Here is a 20,689-nt window from a genome sequence, read left to right on the forward strand (position 1 = left end):
TTATGAAGCAGCAAGGAATGAATCACGTTGGCCAAAAAGGAACTGTCAGATCTTTTGGAGACGATTGGTGGATGAGTCATCGCCCGCATCTTTTGGAAATTGGAATTCAAATTGGTGTCGTGATAATTAAATGAGGGTGGGAAATCACGTACGAGGACAGAAACGGATGCCAAACCGCTGCCTGTTTTTTCCAAGCAAAAAACATTCATGGGCACGAGGTTCTTTTTTTTCGTTTTTTAAATTTTTTTTTATGATTTGCACTTTTACTTATTGACGCTTTTCACCTTTTTAAATGTTCAATCCAGATGCAGTGTAAGCACAGCGAGCTCCAAAAATAAAACGGTTGCATCTCAGAATTGGGATGTGCAAAAACAATGTACGTCAACTAAAATTGGACTAATAACGCAGGACCTTCGATTTTACGGGTGGGGGGGGGGGGGGGGGGGGGGGAGACAAAGTGGCTCTGAATCCAAATCGGATCGACCATGATGAGAGAGAAGATGGCTGCATGTCGCATATTCTCTTTTAGTCGAGGCCCATCGCGGCTTAAAACGTGATTTAACCTAAAGCAGCTCTTAAGCGTCATGGAATTGGAAGGCTTTTCGTCTGCTTCACGTCCATTTATGACCAAAATCCCAAATCAGCTCCGTGAGCGTTTCCAGAATCATCCCGCCCGCCAGCACAAGCGCCATCGCAAATGGACAGATGGATGCCATTGCCGGCAGCAGAACAGTTTTTTTTTTCCCTCCAGAGGCAACAAAAGCACCAAACTAGCTTGTGGTCATTAAAATCTGGATTTTTTTTTCCTTCTTCCTAAATGGAATGGAAGTTACACAAGCAATTTGCTGTTTTGTGAAAGCTTTTCTTGCCATCCTCACAACCTTCCCCTAGCGTCCTTCATCATTTGTTTCCATCCATCCATTCTCTCTCGCTCTCTCTCTCTGTGTCTCTCCACCCCCAGCACCCTCGCCCCCCCCCCCCCTCCCCTTCTTCCTCTCCACTCGGCTTCACACACCCACTTTCACATTCAGGACAGCCAACAGTGCGCTGCCACTCTGTGAGCTGGAGAGACACTCGGACGACACAGACTGCCCAAAAGGATACGTTTTTCTTCTTTCGTTTTTTGGAATTGATTTAGTTTTTCTTATCAGAAAGTCAACCCGCAGAAGATTGCGATGCTTGCACTCTACCTTTTGGTTCTTGCTGGTGAGTACTTTTCAATGATGGTGCCATTGCTCGTGCATGAGGTTTTTTTTAATGCCAATTTCTGTGATTCATACTTGCCGTCCACCGTTTTCCCACTTTGCTCCCGTCTCCCCCTCCAGTCGCCGTCCAAGCGCGCAAGCAGTTGTTGCCCGGCTCCTGCAACTTTGACGCCGACACCTGCGGTTACATGTCAGATGCAGACTTTAGCAGCTGGATCCTCCACACCGACGGTAATTGGGCTGTTTTATACGTTTCCTCTGCACTCTGATTTTTCATTCTTGGAAGATGACTCCAAATGACCCCCCCCCCACCCACCCACCCCCAAAAATAAATAAATACAACTCATTGCATGCCTTTTCAATGGCGATGGCTCCCGCTTTTAATGTTGGTGAGAGGAAGCACATCTGGTCTCGATTGACTCCAACATCCTAAGACATCTGGACTGTGTGCAAGAGCACATTTCGGCGTTTTCAACGGGTCAGCTCTGCAGTCGACGCACAAGAGAAGAGAGCTGTGAGCAATCAAATGGTGACATCTCTGTTTATTTCAAGTGATCAAAGCTCGACGATGAATGAGGACGGCGTCATTTACTGTGCAACGGAAGCGATATACTTATTGTTGATCTCGCTCATATTCTCAGTCAGTCCAGTAAGAAGTGAATAGTAAGCATGCAAATTGTTTTTCTTGATGCGATGGCATGAAGATTTGACAACTTTGGCCAGAGTTGGGCGCAACGTCCGACGGCGCAACTTCAAACTAGACCACAAAACTGGACTTCTCTGGGCCCGAGCTCATCTAAAATGGACTGATGCAAAGTGCAAAAGTGTTCTGTGGTCTGACGAGTCCACCTTTCAAATTGTTTTTGGAAATTGTGGATTTTATGCCCCCCCCCCCCCCCCCCCCCACCCGGGCCAATGCCGAAGCGCATTCTGCACGTGTTACAAGAGCGTGTCTTCGCTAGTAAAAGAATGCGGGTACTAGACTGGCCTGCCTGCAGTCCAGACCCGTCTCCCAACCAAAATGTGTGGCGCATCATCAAGCATAAAGTATGGCAACCGAAACCATTGAAGTGTCAAAAAGCTGAAGCTGCACACGAAGGACGAATGAGAAATAATTCCACCTACATGGTGGTAAAAAAATGGCCGCGTCGTCCCACGTTTTGGGGAAGATGTTCCAGCCCTAAAATGTCCAACATTTCTCCACATTCACCTTCTTTTCTCCTCCGTCGCAGGCCATTTCATCGCCGTGGATGCCGCTCTGAATGACGACGGCGACTCAGAGACGAGCGCGGATACCACGGGCGTCCTATTGAGTCCGATTCTGGAACAGAATGAGTGGACCTGCTTGAGGTTGGTCTACCAGATCAGCGGCACGGGAAGCCTGCATGTCTCGCAGCGCACCGAGGGGCGGAGCTTTGACAGGCCGCTGTGGAGCAGCCAAATGCCGTCGGAAAGCTGGGTCATCGCAAGCGTGGACCTGCCCAACAGCACCGAGACGGCTCGGGTAAAATATCAAGTGAAGCCGCCATCTGCGCCGTCGTGCTTTTGTACGGCGGCGACACCTGGCGGCACGTCACGTTGACGGGGGACTTGACATGTGTTGTCTATTAGATCGTTATCGAAGGAATACCCGGGCGGACGTCTGGGAGCAGCGTCGCCATTTTTCAGATCCACATCAGTCCCGGATACTGCCTGGGTGGGTGATGTCACTCCTTCACTCACACATGTATTGAGTTCATCAATCCAAACTGGATTGGAGGCTTCATGTTGCGCATTCCGACCCGCCCGGCGCACTTACTCGCCTTCGCCATTTTCAGCCTAATCTGTATGACGGGTGTCATGTCGTCTTCTCCATATGGTTCCGCTCAGCGCTCAGCTGGTGCTCATTGACACTGTTTTCCCTGGTGGGAAAACATACGAGACTTGAACGCGGTTCACCGGGTCCCGCAGCGTAGCGCTGGGAAAAGATTAGCGTAGAAAGACACACTTCCTAATATCCACTTCCGTCTCATTCTGGCGCACGTAGATTGCGACTTTGAAGAGTCTCACCTGTGCGGGTATAATAACCAGTGGAACGCCAATGTCAACTGGTTTGTGGGTGGCGGCGGCGGCGGGGGCCAGCTGCTTCACAACAACCTGCCAGACGATCACACGCACGACAACCGGACAGGTGGGTGAGAAATTGTGTTTTTTTTTTTTATTTTCATCATTCATCTTCCGAACCGCTTGATCCTCACTAGGGTCGCGGGGGGTGCTGGAGCCTATCCCAGCCGTCTTCGGGCAGTAGGCGGGGGACACCCTGAATCGGTTGCCAGCCAATCGCAGGGCACACAGAGATGAACAACCATTCGCACTCACACTCACACCTAGGGACAATTTAGAGTGTTCAATCAGCCTGCCACGCATGTTTTTGGAATGTGGGAGGAAACCGGAGCACCCGGAGAAAACCCACGCAGGAGAACATGCAAACTCCACACAGGGAGGCCGGAGCTGGAATCGAACCCGGTACCTCTGCACTGTGAAGCCGACGTGCTAACCACTGGACTACCGGGTCGCCCCTGTTTTTTTTTTTTTTAATTTATTTTTTATTTTTTATTTTATTTTTTTTAGACATAGAAAAATGTGCCGTTATTTTGTTTCTTTTTCTTCATCCCGACTTTCCGAGAGTTTGTTAGTATTTTGGCAACGGGAGCGTTTGAATGATTTTCTTTTTATACACAGCCGAGGCGGATTTGGAATCAACACTCTGCGACTGTCATGCTTTTAAGATTGAACTGTACTAAGGCGAGCGGTCCCGGTTTTTCGTTCTTCGGCGAGACCCAAAGTTATTACTATGGAAAACTTGATGGAGCACCAATGAGCAACGTTGGCCACGGCGTCGGAAAACTCAGCTCTCGCTTTTACTGTCTGGAGTGGGCTTTTTTTTTTTTTTAGATTCCACGTTCTTCTTCCAGTGGCAATGATGAAAATCCACACAACAACATAGTAGCGATTCATTACACAGCTGCAATATGTAGCTCAACAGCGTTTCAATCTGCCCTGGAAGAACACAATTAGCAGCTAAAAGACGGACAGCACCCCGGATTGGTCGCCGGCCAATCGCAGGGGCGAATGAGACAGTCAAGTATTCACTGAGTGGAAACGGAACGTACTCGCAAACGGCACCAGTAATGTGGACGGCTAATCACTTTAGCGCACATCAAAATCATTCTGAAAGTGTCGCTTGACGTCATCCTGTTGCTAAAATGAACTATGTTAAAAATCAGCAAAAGTCAACATCTTTTTCATTTACTGATCACATTCCCTCCACATCGAGAGGAGCCAGATGAGGTGGCTTGGGCATCTGATTCGGATGCCTCCTGAACGCCTCCCTGGTGAGGCGTTCCGGGCATGTCCCACCGGGAGGAGACCCCGAGGAAGACCCAGGACACGCTGGAGAGACTATGTCACCCAGCTTGCCTGGGAACGACTCGGGATCCCCCGGGGAGAGCTGGACGAAGTAGCTAGGGAGAGGGTCTAGGAAGATCTGGATCAACTTAGAGTACAAAGCAAACATTTTACACATCCGCGATTGCAGTCGATAACCATTTCTTAATTCGAAAGCGTTCAAATCTTGAGCGATTGATGTGTGCGACCGGCTTCTTAGGTCACTTTATGTACGTGGACTCCATCTACGCCAAAACCTTCAAAGAAGTGGCCAAACTGCTGTCTCCCATGACCACGGTGCCCACGTCTGGCTGCCTGACGTTTCACTATCAGCGCAGCGACCGAGGTGGGAACCTCTTCTCCGTTTACACCCGCGATCGATTGGGTCAGTACCAGGAGCTATGGAGGGCGGAGCCAGAGACCTCCGCTGACTGGAGTGGGACGTACGGAGAGTGGACACCCGTGCAGGTGGACCTGAAAGCGCCGTACTCTTTGCAGGTCAGAAGGATTTTTCTTGACCAATCTCAAATTGGGCTTTGTGATTGATTGGCGACCAGTTGGGGGTTTGCCTTTCATCCATATTATTTTGTATCTTATTTTGCCATGTTTGTGCGTGAGTGGCCCCCTTCAGGTCATTTTCGAGGCGGCCTTCAACAGCCCAAGAAGCGGTCACGTTGCAGTTGATGACATTTCCTTTTCGCCCGAGTTCTGCAGCGCCGACACAGGTCAACCACGAAATTGCAACGCCGCATTTGAATGACTCACCACGGGGCGATTTGGATCAAATGCTCTCCCTGAACCTTTCTTGCATAACTAGTTAGCAATCTTTAAATTCATGTTCCTTTAACGTCTTAATATTTGATCTTTTTTTTTTTTGTTCCTACGCAGAGCCGACTTTTGATGCCTCCATCGCCAACTGTGACTTTGAGTCCGATTTGTGCCAATACACGCAGGACCAGAGCACCGGATCATCGTGGAGGAGAGTGTCCGTCAAACCCAATATTTTTCGGAACGGCGACCACACATCCGGAGCGGGTAGGCCGAGTAAACGCCGACATTTGTGACTGGTCTCACCTTTCCATCGTGTCGCTATTCAGCGTATGATTTTTCTCCCAGTTACAACACGATAACGTTCCCTTTTTTTAAAAAGCGGGTGTTGGCGTTTTTAAATGAAAATTAAAAAAAAAAAAGGTTCCCATCAGGCGGCCCGGTAGTCCAGTGGTTAGCACGTGGGCTTCACAGTGCAGAGGTACGGGGTTCGATTCCTGCTCCGGCCTCCTTGTGTGGAGTTTGCATGTTCTCCCCGGGCCTGCGTGGGTTTTCTCCGGGTGCTCCGGTTTCCTCCCACATTCCAAAAATATGCGTGGCAGGCTGATTGAACACTCTAAATTGTCCCTAGGTGTGAATGTGAGCGTGGATGGTTGTTCGTTTCTGTGTGCCCTGCGATTGGCTGGCAACCGATTCAGGGTGTCCCCCGCCTACTGCCCGAAGACAGCTGGGATAGGCTCCAGCACTCCCCCGCGACCCTAGTGAGGATCAAGCGGCTCGGAAGATGAATGAATGAATGAATGAAGGTTCCCATCAAACAACAAATATTGGCTGTGTGTTTTCTTTCAGGGACTTTCTTGTTGGCTCACTCGCAGCTGAGCACGCAGTCCAGTTACATGAGTCGCTTAGTCAGCCCGACACTGGCTGCAAATATGAAATACTGCCTCCGATTTTTCTTCTCTTTGAGGGGTGAGCCACATTCGGTCGACTTTTTTGGCGTCTCCAATCGCGCGTGTATTCAAAATGACTCACCGCCGATGGTGAAAAACTGCAGGATTCAACCAGACGGAGCAGGCCCTCGCCGTGTATCTGCAGCAGGGCCATGATGGCCGGGAGAAGATCTGGACTTCGGGAGAGAAGTCCAGAGGGATCTGGATGGCGGCCGATGTCACCTTCCAGACGTCGCAGCCTGCCAAGGTCGGGAGAGAAAGTGCAAATGTTGTTTGCAATGCGGTAAGCCGGTTGGCACGGCGCAGGGAATCGTGACTTGAGACACGGTGACTTCTTCGTAGGCATCTGTCATGAGAGAAAGACGTTCCATCACTCGTCGTTTGGAATTGGAAGCATTTGTTCATCCAGATGTCAAAATATCAAAGGCTCCCGTCGCATTGAACACATGCGTATTGATGATTTATTGTTTGATAAATGTTCTAACGTGACTCCTCCCGCAAAGTCAAGAACAAGCGAGGAGGCTCAAAATGTGCCTTTTGCTGTTCAGGTCGTTTTTGTCAGCACATGCAGAAGTCTGTTGGACTGCGGCTCTGTTGCTCTTGATGACATCACCATGAGTCTGGGAGACTGCGAGTTGGCGACAGGTAACATTTATTCCGGGGGCTTTTTTTTTTTTTTTAACCAGCCAAAGAGTGGGAGGATGTACTGTTGCGTAACTCCGACTTTTGATGGGATGCGGGCAGCAATGCAAAAAAAAAAAAAAAAAAAAGCAAACGCCAACAGTCAGGCAAGTTGATCTGAATTGTGACGTTTTCTTCCTGCAGGAATTTCCTCCCCCCTCCCGGGATGCTGTGACTTTGCGGCGGGCCTTTGTGGTTACACTCAGGACAAGCGGAACGATGCCGCTGACTGGGAGCGGAGGAGAGGACCCACCCCAACCTCGTACACCGGACCCAGAGGAGACCACACGAGCGGACTCGGTGAGAGTAATAAGACCACAAGTCTAAATTCCTAAATCCCCGCCACCCCCCCCGTTTCGAGTACATGACTGACTGCTCTCTCGCAGGTTACTATCTGTACATGGAAGCATCTCCCATGCTGCCCGGCCAGACCGCTCGCCTGCTGTCACGCCCGCTGAGGGGCTCGAGGGGACCTCAGTGTCTGCGATTTTACTACCACATGTACGGCTCGAGCACAGGCCGGCTCAGTGTTCACCTCCAAAAAGACGGGGGGGACATTTTCTTGTGGCAACGAAACGGCGAGCAGAGCATCGCCTGGCTGAGGGCCACGGTGGAATACCAAAGCCACAGCCAACATCAGGCAAGGCGGCAAAACATTTGACAGACGGCCCCCTGGAAAAAATCCACAATTCAAACGGAATGAATCTGCAAATTGTTGCAGCAAAGTTGAGATTAAGGCGCTGGTGACTCACCCAATTTGTGTGCCGTCGTAGATTGTGTTTGAAGCAACCCGAGGTTCATCCGTCAGGAGTGACATCGCCATTGATGACATCGGATTGGAGGCTGGCCCTTGTCCAGGTAACGTTTGGGAACTGAGGACGATGCGTGCTGCAAGGAAAATATATAGCTTTTTTTTTTTTTTACACAAACGTTTTTAGGCTGAACTTTGCTAAATATGATGTCGGAATTCTATTAAGTCTCCAAATGAATACAGGAAGTAACATCCAGTCCAGTGTCCTAACGGGTTCTGTCTGCTTTGCTGCAACAGAGACCAAGGCCCCCGTGGCGACGTCCAATGAGATCGAGTAGAGGTCAGCAACAGTATAAACAAAACATGCGTCCTGTTTTTGTTTTTGTTTTTTTGTTTTTGGGCCACACTTTAGCGGACTCTCGAGGCTTTTTCGACCGCCTACCCCCATTTACGCAGATCTTCTTTGTACTTTACACTCTGTAAGAACAGAGTGCTGTGTTTTTTTCTTGACATTTATATGCATTAGATTAATGCTGGTTGCTCAAATAAAGATAAGGGGTGTGCCGTTTGGAGGTTTCTCTCCCTTCTTTTTTTTTTTATGACCAAAGTCTTTTACAACGGCGAGTTAATAAGACCGCGTGACATTTAAGTTGTGAGGAAAAAAAAAACAAAAAGTCCGAGTACAGATAAAAATGACTACAACCTGATTTATTCAAAGCGCACCCACTGTACACGGCATTTATACAATTTCAACTGGTCCCAGAGATGGCGGCTACATGATACGCGTTCCATCGTTCAGATGTTTCATGGCCTCCATCTGTTGGGTCATGGCTAAAACATCCTGAAATCCGCTGCTGAGCCCGGACATGTGCTGGAAGTACGCGTCCTTCTCCAGCTGCACCGACAGATTATTCACTCCCGCATCTTTCAAAATGGCCGTCACCTGCAAGACAATCGCGCCGATCATTACTGACCTTAGAATGACTCTCGTCATTCAAGTCCGGTATCAAGAATCAAGAAGCGGCACCAGGCGCCGCTGACCTGCTGTACAATTCGCTGTTCCACCACATCGGACATGATTTGGAGATGGATGGTCCCTGCGATCACGCTGGCCGAATGTCTCCAGAAATGAGGGTCCCGGTAGGACAAAACCCCTTCAATCTTCTCAATCTGGGAAAAGAAGCAAAAGAAGTCGACGGGATCAGCCAGCAGTCCTGTCGGTGACATCACGGCAGACAAGAGGCGGCTTTGTCGACAGCGGTCAACACATTCTTCCTTCAAAAAGGCCGTGACATGGAAGCGAACCTCGGCTACTTCGAGCTTATAGTTTGCACTACCGTTATATCGCAGATTTTTTTTCTCAAAAATTTCTTTTATTCGTGGTCGTGACAAAGAGCTTCAAGCATGCAAGCGTCGCCACTAGGGTGAGCAATTAAGTGACATCAGAAGCTAGAAAAAAAACACTTTAAAAAATTTATTTTAATTCGTTGAAGCGAGATTTTAAAAAATTCTTTTAATTCGTTGAAGCGAGATTTCATAAACTCAAAAATTTTTTTTAAAGGCTCTCTTTTCAACAATGTGGGTGTGAACCCCCCGCAAATAAATGAGAGCCGGCCAGAGTCCCCCCCACCTTCTGCAGAGCGTTGTTCAGTCCCTTCTCATGCTCCGGGGGAATTCTCAGCAGAAGCACTTCGCAAGCATCCTTGAGCAGAGGGATGACGCTGAGGAAGATGAGGGTGGCGATGAAGAGGGAGCAAATGGGGTCGGCGATCAACCAGCCAAATTGCCGAATGAGGAGGGTGGAAATGATCACGCCGACGCTGCCCAACGTGTCGGCCAGGACGTGAAGGAAAACACCTGTGGAGAAGACGGGAGGATTCCATCCGGGCGCCCCCACCACCGGGGAAACGTGACGGCGGCGCAGGGAAGCCCACCTCTCATGTTGGCGTTCATGCCGCCGCCGCCCGAGCCGTGGGAATGCCCATGCCCGCCGTGTCCGTGTCCGTGTCCGTGAGAGTGTCCGTGGTCGCCGTGCGAATGGCCGTGGTCGTGCCCCGAGCAACTTTTTCCGCCGTGGGAGTGAGCGTGGCTGAAAGCGCAGATTCCCACCAGGTTGACCAATAAGCCGCCGACGGACACCGGCTTTTGGAGACACCGGGCGGAGGGCAAAGAGATTAGTCGAGCCACAGATCGTCACACTGCCACCACCGTACTTCACTGTTAGCATAATGCTGTAGCATTTTTATTGCAGGCGTAAGGGGCCGCGCATCTTCCAAAAAGTGGCATTTTTGACTCTTCTTTTCTTATTTCTTCTAGAATTTCTGCAGATCGTGGCACGATGCGTTTGTTTCTTGAGCTCCACTTCACTTTGTCTGACAGATTCTATTCACGCGATTTCTTGATTCAACAAATATGGCGCTAAGATGAAATTGCACTCAGCAAATCTCAAACGGGTTCGTGCTCAAAACGAAACGGCATAAAGGCTCATCCGTGCGGCAAATGAAGGCCGTGTTACAAAAAAGGACGTCCTTAAAAGGCCAAGCGATTAGCCTCCAGGAAGGATCCTTAAATAGTGTCTTTGCAACGGCCTACTAAGTGCCCATTTCGTTCAAACACAAAGTTTTTGTTTGACATTCGCAGACTCGCCGTCGATGTTCTCGACGTGGTTTATGTTCTCGGAGTGGACAACTCCCCTGCACACTCGCACACATTTGCACAACAACATTCCCGGCTGCTCCTAATGGCCGAGAAAAACTGGTCCAGATTTATGAGTGGACATTGTTAAATATCAAAGGGGGGGGTCAATAAATATTTGATCGATGCTTCAATATCACAATCGACATTGAGGAACGAGCTTTTACAAGGGAAAAAAAAAAAGTCAACAACTTCACTCACGGTCAGCATGTCCGTGTTTATGTTGGGGGGGTCCACTAAGCGGGTTACCGACTCCATGAAGACAAAGAAGGCGATGACCATCAGGAAGAGTCCATTGATGAACCCAGAAAGGATTTCGACACGGCCATACCTGCAAAGAGCACCGGATTCTCATTTCAAACATCCGACCGAATTTGTACGGGATGATGAAGATTCACATGCCCATTTTTTTTTTTTTACCCGTAGGAGAAGATCCTGGTAGCTTTCCAGCGGGTCATCAGGGCGGCAAACAGGCCCAGGACCAAAGCCGAGCAGTCAAACAACATGTGGAAGCCATCCGAGATCAGTCCCAGGCTGTTCGTCCAAACACCGTAAAAGAGCTCAACAAAGGTGAAGGCCTGGAACACATAAACGCGGCTTTGACAGCGGAGGCTGTGAACTGCAATTAACAGAGACAAACAGTGACCGCCATGTGAAAGTAGAGCGCGGCCAGATGGCCTTGAGATCTCAACCTTTTTCTTTGAATAAAAATACAATTTGGATTCTGGATTGAGATCAGCCTTTTTTAAACTCTTTGGCCTTTCCAGGAGTTAAAACAGCTGCAGAAGCCACCATTTTCAATCAACCATTTACCATTTGAATAACTTTGCATTTTTCAACTCTCGTGACCTTTGACTTTGTTGTTGTTGGACGAACTGACCGGCGGAGTGAAGAAATCTACAGCAGACGCCACGATTGTTTAATCGTGCATTTGTCATTTTCCACTTCACCATAACGTCCGTGTTTTTACACAGCAGCGATATGGAAGGGACACCAAGAACCAACACCGACGCATTGCACGTACCAGGTTGAGACACAGGAAGTAGAAGATCTGTCTGGAGTCGTACTCCTCCAAGATCTGCTTCAAGGAATCTTTAATGAAGCGCGGCAGGGACTGCGACGTGTGCTGCAAGGCGTCACCCATGAAGTTGTACAAAGGAGTCCCTTCGGGGGAATAACCCACCAGGGTGCCCTTTTGACCTTTCTTCGAAGGGGAAGAGAGGACGCTGGATGCTGCACAGGAAGTGTGAAGAGAGCAACGGTTAAGAAAACTAAACGCGTCGCGTGTGTTCTCATAAGTTTACATTTCCATACAATCATTTTTAAACACGGTGTGAATGGTCGTTTGGCACCCCCGAAGTCGGCACGCGAGGACGCTCTGAACTTCGGTTACGCGGTGGCTTCACGCAAAAGCACCGGACAAAACACGGCGAACGTCCCCTGCGCAGTACAAGGCTGAGAGTCTCCAGAAATCTCCAATGAAACCACAAAAAAGTCCCGACATTTTTTTTTTTTCTTTTTAAGTAGCTCGCTCAAAAGGTCGGAAAAGTCGCTAAAAATAGCGACAAAGCCGCTTTGTTGGAAACACTGAGTAGGCTCGCTTCTTCTCATGTCCGAACCGCGCCGTCGGTTGTCATGGTAGCAAAAGCCGAACTTGACATTTGCAGAAGATACGGTATCCCTTAAAAAAGTGTACGACGAGCGGATTGTGAGTGCACCGAAACGCCATTTCCTGTATTTTGACTGAAGAATATTAAGAAACGGGAACTCTTACATTCAGAAACAAAATGCATATAAACCGTTTAAAAAGAGTGGCTGCTACTTCTACTGTCTGCAATCCAAAGGAGAAACAAATGCCAACTTGGTGAAAATACACCCCCCCCCTCCCCCCCTGGTATATTAAGATATTTGGTGATGTTTTCTTTAATCAATGTATATCTTCTCAGTGAAAAACTCTTGAACCTGCTTTGAGATGATTGCATGACTTGGTAACTTGCTTGCCTAAGCGACTTCAGAGATGGACTCTTGAGCCTGCTTTGACGACTTCATAGTCTGCTTTGCTTGAATTGTCGAAACTTGATTGTGATCAATGCCACTGGGTTACACGACAAACAGTGCGGCGTAGGGAGAGATGAGAATGGCCACTCACCCCTCCCGATGCACACACATTAGAGGATAAAAGGAGGGGAGCGATGCTCCTCAGTAGAGTCTGCTGTGGGTAGCGTACGGACGCCCAGCGAGTATCGAAGCTCACTCTGCTGAGGATCTTGGCTCTCCATCCTACTGGCATACGGTAAGAGTATATCATCTTTAGCTTCATACGACTTGTTGGAACTGTGTTATCATTTCTGTGTGGGATCAATAAAGTGCCTATTGTTGGGCGCCAGAAGTGTCTTGTCGTTATTTCTGAGTGCCTATCTCCGACGATCCTTTATAAAACTTGATATTCATTCAAATTGAGTATCAGAAGTGTTTCAAAACACCCCCTCATTTGGCTTGACTTACACAAGATGAAGAAAAGGGCACTGACAAGCACCCCTCCAGACAGCACGTGCTCCGTGCTGCTCCGCCGCGGCGGCTTACTCATGGAGCGCAACTGGTCGGTCAGCGGGTGAGTCCAGAAGTTGGCGAGCAGCAGGGCGCTGCAGAAGAGAGCCACGGCGCCGTATCGGGCGCAGCGCTGCACTTCCATCTTGGTATTGCAGATGGCCTCCACGTAAAACTCCAGGATCATCACGGAGAAGATGATCATGGCGAAAGGCGGGATAAGAGCTGACCACGACTCAACTTTACTCTGCGGAGAGAAACGGTGGGGGAAAAAAGCCGTCGAGGCCTGAGCGCGAGTCTGGAGGAAAACGGTTTAGGAAATGAAGCCGATTTTAAACTGCTCTCCACTTGAGAGTGTCTCAGTTCTGCTCTCCTTAAAAAAAGCCCGCCCGCAATGCGGAGAGGAATCATCTCGCGCTTACTTCCGTGGTGGCTGACAGCACTATGACCCAGGGCAGCAGTACGGCAGCAGAAACCAGGTTGTCCAGGGCGTAGAGGCGCTTGGCACCGCCGACTTCCACCGAAAGTTTCCTGGAGGCTGTGTGGAAGCCAACCTTCAGGCACAGGGAGACCACGAGCAGCACAACACCACCCTGAGAAGAAGAGCAGGACAATGCAATGATTCGTTTGGTTTCAGGTACCAAAATGCGAAAAGGACTTTGACATGATCACGCCAAGACCTTGATTTTCATTTTTATGGGCCATAGATGGACTATCGAGGATGTTTTTGGTCATTGTCATGCTAGGCAACCCAAAAGTTTGATGTCACAATGCACAATTTTCTAGCAGACAGCTGAACGTGTTCCGTTAATGTCAGTTATCGATTCAAGAAATCTTGCTCATCGGAAAACACTTAAGTGTGATAAATGTGGAAAAGAAAACAAATATTTTTAAACGACACTGTACACGGTACATGTTTACCTTGTGATCCGCAACCCCCAAAAACGCAATGGCGGTGTACAGGAAGTGAGTTAGCGCACTGTCGTGATGTCCCTCGGCTAATTACAAAGAGAAGTTAAGGTTCAAATAGGAAACAGAGAAACATGATTTTTAATTTATTTTTTTTACGAAAACGAACATATTGCAATTATTAAGGATACGATGCTCCGCCATTTTGGCCATGAGATCATCATTGTCGAAGAGGAGAAGGCAAATCACTGCGATGATGAAGAGAGCGGCGCCTCGAGTCTGGAAGACAAATGGGTCCAATTTCAGTCACATTTTCTTTTAAACTTTGCATTTTTTTATGTAAACATATGACCACTTTTTCACTCTACAACCGGTGACCTTGGCGAGAGGGGCAGTGGATGGCGTTTATATGTGAGATAGTCGACAACAGATTCTGGGTGAGTCAGGAGCATTGCAAAAATAAAATTACAAATACAAAAATCAACACTTTGACGACCATCAAAAATCAGATCAGAAAATCAGAAAATCAACTGTTCAGGCCAACTCGGTAGGACAATTTGTAAATGGTGACTGTTTACCTTTGCTGGCCCACCTCCTGAGCTGGTGAAGAGGACACCAAGGAGAGCAATCACCACCACATCGCTGTGCTCGAAAAGTAGCAATGTCCTGCGAAAGACACAAGAAAAGCACTCGTGCATTGTTGCGTTCAAACATCAAACTGCACTGTCGTATGAGCAGAGTAGCATACGTATTTACCTCAGGGGTCCACAGAGAGTGAGACCAAAAAAGCCCAGTAGGGAGATGATACAGCTGAAAACACTGTGCTTTAGTAATTTTATCCACTAGAAAGAATGAAAAGAAAAAAGGGGTTAATGACCATCCCACAACATAAATACGTAGCAAGAAATGCATTCCATAAAATGACGGATTGAAGGATGAAAAAAAAATCAATACCTTACCTGTCTTTTCGAGATGATTTTTCCAGAGGAAAAAGGCTTTTGAAAAACAAGTAAAATAACAGCCGACCTGAGGATAATGGAATAATGTCAAGTTCATGTTTTTATTGGCATACTTGAAGAAAGATAGTTCTGTACACACGGCGACAGCAAAAGCTGTGCAACTGAAAATGACAAGAGTCCAATTTGTCTTAACTGAGCTTTGCAGCGATTTACAAAGGAGGCGATGCCTTTCAAAACAAATGAAGCAACATCTGCGAATGGAATTAGGAATACTCACCCTAACTTTAATATGAAGATAAACTGCACAATGTGGACGACCTTTAGGATGTCATATGATTCAAAGATCCCCAATGCCTTCAAGATTTTCGAGATGACCAACAACACTATGTACCTGGTTAACCTGCGGATGAAAAGGACAGTGTGCATACTGTACATAATAAGCATGATGTACCCGAGAAGGCTTAAACAGCCAAACGCTCACATGAACAAATCTTTGGTTAACATTAACAACTACAGTATTTCACCTGGAATTGGGAACCTCAACCATCCCCAGTTGTCCTCCAGAAAGGACGTTGTTGCTGTATTTCTCGTCCATTTTCAGCCGGACAGCTTGACGATGTCCCGAGTAACCTTATAACATTACTGCTATCTATGACGTGAATTTAACTTGGCGCTCATTTAGCGATGAGAAGCAGGGCACAGCATTTAAAATTCGAAACGGTTCAAAACATCCTTGCTGAGGAGCAAAGCATAGAAAAGGTGATTTCCCGAAAAGGTTAACTTCGAGGTAGATAACCAGGTGGAATAGCAGTAACAGTGGTAATATTCACGTTTCGAGTTCTCTAACGCGTCCTTTAAATTAAAGGTGTAAACAGGAGCTATAACCGTTTAAGATAGATTGACGGCGTTTTTTCCAATAACAAGACCAAAAAAAAATCCTTCCAGACTGTGCAGAAGTGAGCCGAAGCTACTTCCGGACACGATAAACAACACGTCATGAAAAACTTTAAGAGAGTCGCGACTGCGCGGTTAGTACCGCAGACGGCTTGAGGTCGTGAGATGCGCGATTGCGGAGAGATGTTGTCACAAAAAACAAAGAGGTTTAAAAAATAATACCGCAGTGTCAACATTTGGTAGCATTTTTAGTTACATAAAGAAGATAATGAAATTTACAATAGCCTGTTTGTGTGTGTCTGGTGCCATGTTTAAATGCGCCAATTTATTCGTAACGGGATTTATCGTTATGGGCCTGAACACGGTGCCATTACTTAATATTGCTCATATCTATTATATATTATTATTATTTACTATGGTAAGTAGTGGTGACCATAGCTGCCTCACAGCCGGCTTTGGGATTAGAAAACACATTCACTACTATTTTTTTTCAAACTGTTGTTGCTAATTTTGTCCACTCGAGGGCGCACGGACGACCACCTCATGACACTGACATTGGACATGAAACTAGGAGAAAAAAAAACTACTTTGTGCGCACGAACAACTTATTTGTGCACACAACCTACTTATTTGTGCACACCAATTACAACTTCTTGTCCACGAACTATTCGTGCGCATGAAGTAGTTACAGGGTGCACAGGAATAGTGACAACATGCACATGAAGTAGCACTGATCCCTTATTGGTCAAAAGCGCTTCTCACTGACCTAATCAGTACCTTGAAAAACCCACAAATTATTGCATCTGACGTTTTTTATTTTATACCGGCCGCCGGCGTCCTCGTCGTACCTCTGCCGGGAAAGCAAGCTGGCTCTCATCATTTCAACACGTTCAAACGTCTCTTGGTGATAATGATTCCTTGCAGTGAGACGCTTTTCATGATGTCCTTGTAACTCATCCCGAGCCTAAAATAAAATTCGATCACGCTGTCCCTGTCCATTATGTAGTTTTACTTCAACCTTTGAACTTTGAAAATAGATTCGTTCGATTTTTCTTATTCAAGACGGGCCCGCACTCTTCTAAATGATACTAATGCATTTTGAGACATAAACATGACCATCAACTCAGGCATTTTATTTCAGAGAAAGAAGACTTAAGACATTCAAACAAAAGCATAAAATAATTTTGGGGGGCATTTTGTTAGGAAATTGACCTTTCACCTTTTGCCTTGCCTGAATAAACATACGGCATGATAAAATTATATAGCGTCCACTTTGCTAGAGCATTAACTAAATAAAGTACAGTGATCCTGTCATGCCCACTAATTTAACGATATGAGACCTCAAATTTCAGTGTGGTGTTTTCTCAGTGGGGTCCACACAGTCCAAGAAGGATCTTCTCAAAATGATGCTTTGTGTCTTTCTGTGAAAACACAGTCAAGCACATTTTAAGGCTAATCATTTAAATACGCCGTATAGTCTTTCAGGATAGGATGAGTCTTTTGATTTTTACCAGGATGTCCTCCTGCAGCGTTGTGTCATACATGGCCCTGTATTCTTCCAAAATCTTCTTCAGGTCCACCTCAGAGCGACTCACCAGCACCCTGATCAGTGTATCTTCACACGTGCCGTGGCGCTGTGAGGGCACATTAGTCATTCGGTAAGATTATTTCAGCAAAAAGGCCAAGTTCATGGACCAGACCACCCAGGTACCATTAATTGACAGAATGTTGCATTTCACATATTTGAAGGAGAAAAAACCCCCCAAAAAAACGACTGCTGTTGTGTTCATTCATACCTCCATAGCTCGATGGAGCTTCTCAGCAAAGAATGCCGGTGTGCTCCATGCACATTTCACTTGAGAGAAAAGAAATAGAAATATGATATGATAAATCAAATGAAAATGACATTTCGATTAATATTGCCATCATTGAATAAGAATTAAAACATCTGCTGTCGACTGAAATTGACGTCAAAATGCCCTCGGGCTCATTGTCTGCCCTTGGGCTTGCATTGTGAACGTCACGGCTCACCTATTCTCCAGGTTTGGTCAAATGACATCAATTTCTTAAATATTTCGTAATGAGGGCGGCCCGGTAGTCCAGTGGTTAGCACGTGGGCTTCACAGTGCAGAGGTACCGGGTTCGATTCCAGCTCCGGCCTCCCTGTGTGGAGTTTGCATGTTCTCCCCGGGTCTGCGTGGGTTTTCTCCGGGTGCTCCGGTTTCCTCCCACATTCCAAAAACATGCATGGCAGGCTGATTGAACACTCTAAATTGTCCCTAGGTGTGAGTGTGAGTGCGAATGGTTGTTTGTCTCTGTGTGCCCTGCGATTGGCTGGCAAACCGATTCAGGGTGTCCCCCGCCTACTGCCCGGAGACAGCTGGGATAGGCTCCAGCACCGCCCGCGACCCTAGTGAGGATCAAGCGGCTCGGAAGATGAATGAATTTCGTAATGAATGCTGCCCTGACAGTGTCGATCAGTCAGGATGTGCTCAGTCAATATTGCCTGAAATCGGTTGACCACATTAACATATGAACCTTTCTAAAACTTCTTGTGTACTACAGAAGATGATCCGTCTCTCAGTCAAGACTCAAGGAATGTCTTCTCCAAGCCATGACTTGGATTTTGTGTGCGTCTGTGTCGTTGAATGAAATGAGTGCACGCTCTCACCGATGTCAAGGAAACAGTCTTCGAGGTCTCCTTTCAGCTCCACGTTCAGAGCTTTAGGCAGCGTCATGTCGCTGAGACAGGCGTACCTCTGGAACGCTATCGGGCAAAAGAGCGCGCCACACAGTGAGCTAACGTCTGAGTAACTGCTCGTTTGCATCGCTCTTGACTCAAAAGACACGTTCCACCCGTTTCTCAAGATGGGCGTGGCCTCACCTATTTGTTCACTTAAGAATTGAATGTGCAATCTCGTGAGGCGAGCTTTCGCATGCCGTTTAGTCTCACGCTTACTTTTAGAGAGTTGAGGTCCACTGCGCGTTGTCAGGATGTCCAAGAAGGGCGCAATGTCGATTCCTTTTTTATTCTCTCCGGCTTCGAACAGCGTCTGCGGGTGCACAACACGGGTTGAATAAGAACATTGGAATTGGAGCCTATCCCAGCTGTCTTCAGACAGTCGGCGGGGGACACCCTGAACTGGATGCCAGCCAATCACAGGACACACGCAGACAATCACACCTCGGGACAATTTCGAGTTGTTCCATTTTTAACCTACCGTGCGTGTTTTTGAAATGTGGCATTATCCAATTTTACCTCTGCGTCCTTTTGGTCATGTCAACTTCTGTGTTCTCTTCTTTGTTTGCCTTCAACATCGCCAGAAGGGCGGTGGTGAAATCGCCGCGGGTTTCATCCTTAATCACATCCTCCAGGTCGTCCCCGTACACTGAGGGGGGAAAGCAGCGTTGAAATGCCGACTCGACTAGATAATGACGGTGTTTTTTTTTTTTTTTTTTTTTGGTGAGTTTCTCATTTTCGTGCTTTAGAGCAAAAAGTCAAACCTTCTTTATAGACCCTCTTCAACTGTCTGAGCTCTTCATTTGTCCTGGTTGCCAGAACCTCCACGAGGACATCTTCATCTGTGCCCAGTCTCTGTTACGATAAAGTGACATGTGATTGATTTCTTCAGTTCAGTGAACCATTTTTTTACCGATTAGAAATATTGGATTTTCACAATAAAACTAATTGCTATTTACCTTTGTTGCATCTCTGATCAGGGAGGCATCAAAATGGGCTGGCGGCATCAATAAGGCCAGAGCGATGTCCTCTAAATCTGACCTGAGCGCAGATTTTAGAGCACGATCCAATCGCTGTGACACGCGGAGAGAAGAAGAGTTGGCTTTACAGCGAGTCAATTCTTGAGTGGGCGTTGTGGAAAAATGGCTGGATGAAACGGGGCACTACCTCGCCAGCGATCGCCTCATAAACAACTTTGATCTTCTGTCTCTGCTCATTGTTTCTTTTGACCAAGATGGATATGATCACGTCCTCATCCACTCCTGCGAGAGAGACGTTTGACTTTCCTGCAATCTATGCCGCAGGGGTCACGCGACCTTTGATGCCCGATATTATATCTTGTTGAGCGAAAAGTGTGGCTCCCAGAGTCATTTAAGGACATTTTAGCAAAGAGAGAACAAATGAAGTTCAAGTTTGGCGTTCCCTCACGTATTCTTAGTTTCTTGAACAGATGGACAATACCGTGAAAGTATATTTTGCATCCGTCATGCAGTATTTTTCATAAAAATCCGCAGATTCGGGAGATTGCCAATACCTTTACTTTGAATGGCACTCTGGAGAATTGCGGCATCTTTGCTTGCATCGAAGTTCGGGTACGGGGCCACTGTTCCGTAAAACACCGGCGTCAACTTTCCTTTCACCTAAAACAATCGGCAGGGAAAGCTTTCATATCCCCTTTTGCAATTCAAGAATTGAGTTTCATCATGCGTCACGGCAGCGAGCACGGCTGATTACTTACTTTAATGGTGTCATTATCGGGGTTTCTGTCATGGACGATATTTTTGTAGAATTTTCTGAAGAAAGACATCTTTTCTGGGCAAGATGATCACAAATGATCTGGGGGGGGGGGGGGGGGGGAAGCATCCAATTGAATGATGGAAGATCATTTCTTCTTGATGTTGAAAGCCCCTGCGAAACTTACCTGCGCTGTTACGGACGGTCTTCTCCCTGTCCTTTGCGAGTTCGAAGGGGTAAGGAAGTTTTGAAGTGACTCCACCCATCAGATGATGATGATGATGATGAAGATGCAAAAAAAAAAAAACAACAAAAAACTGGCAGACTTTCCTGTCACCTGCACAAGATGAACCAATCGTCTGCTGCCTTTTCAGACACGACACACCCGGCCGGCCATTCAGCAGTTTGTGCATCCCTTACCGGTTGGGTGA

The 20,689-nt window shown here is 47.2% G+C and overlaps 3 protein-coding genes and 1 long non-coding RNA gene across 4 annotated transcripts; 1 reads left to right on the forward strand and 3 right to left on the reverse strand.

The window, feature by feature from the left end:
* The first annotated feature begins 1,005 nt into the window (after positions 1-1,005).
* On the forward strand, positions 1,006-8,346 carry LOC127591203 (MAM domain-containing protein 2-like). Its single transcript, XM_052051099.1, has 15 exons — positions 1,006-1,206; positions 1,326-1,436; positions 2,438-2,709; positions 2,817-2,901; positions 3,232-3,375; positions 4,852-5,129; positions 5,263-5,356; positions 5,520-5,666; positions 6,249-6,368; positions 6,454-6,596; positions 6,898-6,994; positions 7,175-7,330; positions 7,417-7,670; positions 7,804-7,888; positions 8,079-8,346. The coding sequence occupies exons 1-15, from the start codon at positions 1,176-1,178 to the stop codon at positions 8,117-8,119; spliced, it is 2,058 nt and encodes a 685-aa protein (XP_051907059.1). The 5' UTR covers positions 1,006-1,175; the 3' UTR covers positions 8,120-8,346.
* On the reverse strand, positions 1,327-2,566 carry LOC127591242 (uncharacterized). Its single transcript, XR_007959838.1, has 2 exons — positions 2,416-2,566; positions 1,327-1,690 (listed from the first exon to the last, which is right to left on the reverse strand). It is a non-coding gene; the product is annotated as an uncharacterized LOC127591242 (long non-coding RNA).
* A 116-nt stretch (positions 8,347-8,462) lies between the features above and the next one.
* Positions 8,463-15,899, reverse strand: slc30a5 (solute carrier family 30 member 5). Its single transcript, XM_052051098.1, has 16 exons — positions 15,415-15,899; positions 15,168-15,290; positions 14,891-14,957; positions 14,688-14,773; positions 14,510-14,597; positions 14,123-14,210; positions 13,944-14,020; positions 13,445-13,615; positions 12,981-13,269; positions 11,500-11,708; positions 10,896-11,053; positions 10,677-10,806; positions 9,716-9,923; positions 9,412-9,638; positions 8,823-8,951; positions 8,463-8,724 (listed from the first exon to the last, which is right to left on the reverse strand). Exons 1-16 carry the CDS (start codon positions 15,483-15,485, stop codon positions 8,554-8,556), a joined length of 2,292 nt encoding a protein of 763 aa, XP_051907058.1. The 5' UTR covers positions 15,486-15,899; the 3' UTR covers positions 8,463-8,553.
* A 997-nt stretch (positions 15,900-16,896) lies between these two features.
* LOC127591239 (annexin A1-like) lies at positions 16,897-20,539 on the reverse strand. The gene is given in 13 exon segments (XM_052051157.1): positions 16,897-17,205; positions 17,296-17,418; positions 17,581-17,639; positions 18,456-18,551; positions 18,744-18,837; positions 19,044-19,060; positions 19,063-19,173; positions 19,289-19,379; positions 19,484-19,597; positions 19,692-19,786; positions 20,059-20,164; positions 20,263-20,336; positions 20,446-20,539. Coding segments are annotated over 13 exon segments (1,116 nt in total). The 5' UTR covers positions 20,525-20,539; the 3' UTR covers positions 16,897-17,148.
* Between the last annotated feature and the right edge of the window lie 150 nt (positions 20,540-20,689).

The sequence above is a fragment of the Hippocampus zosterae genome, chromosome 18 (genome assembly GCF_025434085.1).
Source record: "Hippocampus zosterae strain Florida chromosome 18, ASM2543408v3, whole genome shotgun sequence".
Lineage (NCBI taxonomy): Eukaryota > Metazoa > Chordata > Actinopteri > Syngnathiformes > Syngnathidae > Hippocampus > Hippocampus zosterae.

What these genes read in the sequence shown, in the direction of transcription:
- LOC127591203 (XM_052051099.1), top strand. Translation starts at nt 1,176, where the DNA reads ATGCTTGCACTCTACCTTTTGGTTCTTGCTG. An exon ending in AAGCGCCGTACTCTTTGCAG is followed by an intron (nt 5,130 to 5,262) that starts GTCAGAAGGATT and finishes GGCCCCCTTCAG; the next exon opens with GTCATTTTCGAGGCGGCCTT. An exon ending in AGACGTCGCAGCCTGCCAAG is followed by an intron (nt 6,597 to 6,897) that starts GTCGGGAGAGAA and finishes TTTGCTGTTCAG; the next exon opens with GTCGTTTTTGTCAGCACATG.
- slc30a5 (XM_052051098.1), bottom strand. Translation starts at nt 15,485, where the DNA reads ATGGACGAGAAATACAGCAACAACGTCCTTTCTGGAGGACAACTGGGG. An exon ending in CAGGAGGTGGGCCAGCAAAG is followed by an intron (nt 14,211 to 14,509) that starts GTAAACAGTCAC and finishes TTTGTCTTCCAG; the next exon opens with ACTCGAGGCGCCGCTCTCTT. An exon ending in CATGAACGCCAACATGAGAG is followed by an intron (nt 9,639 to 9,715) that starts GTGGGCTTCCCT and finishes TCTTCTCCACAG; the next exon opens with GTGTTTTCCTTCACGTCCTG.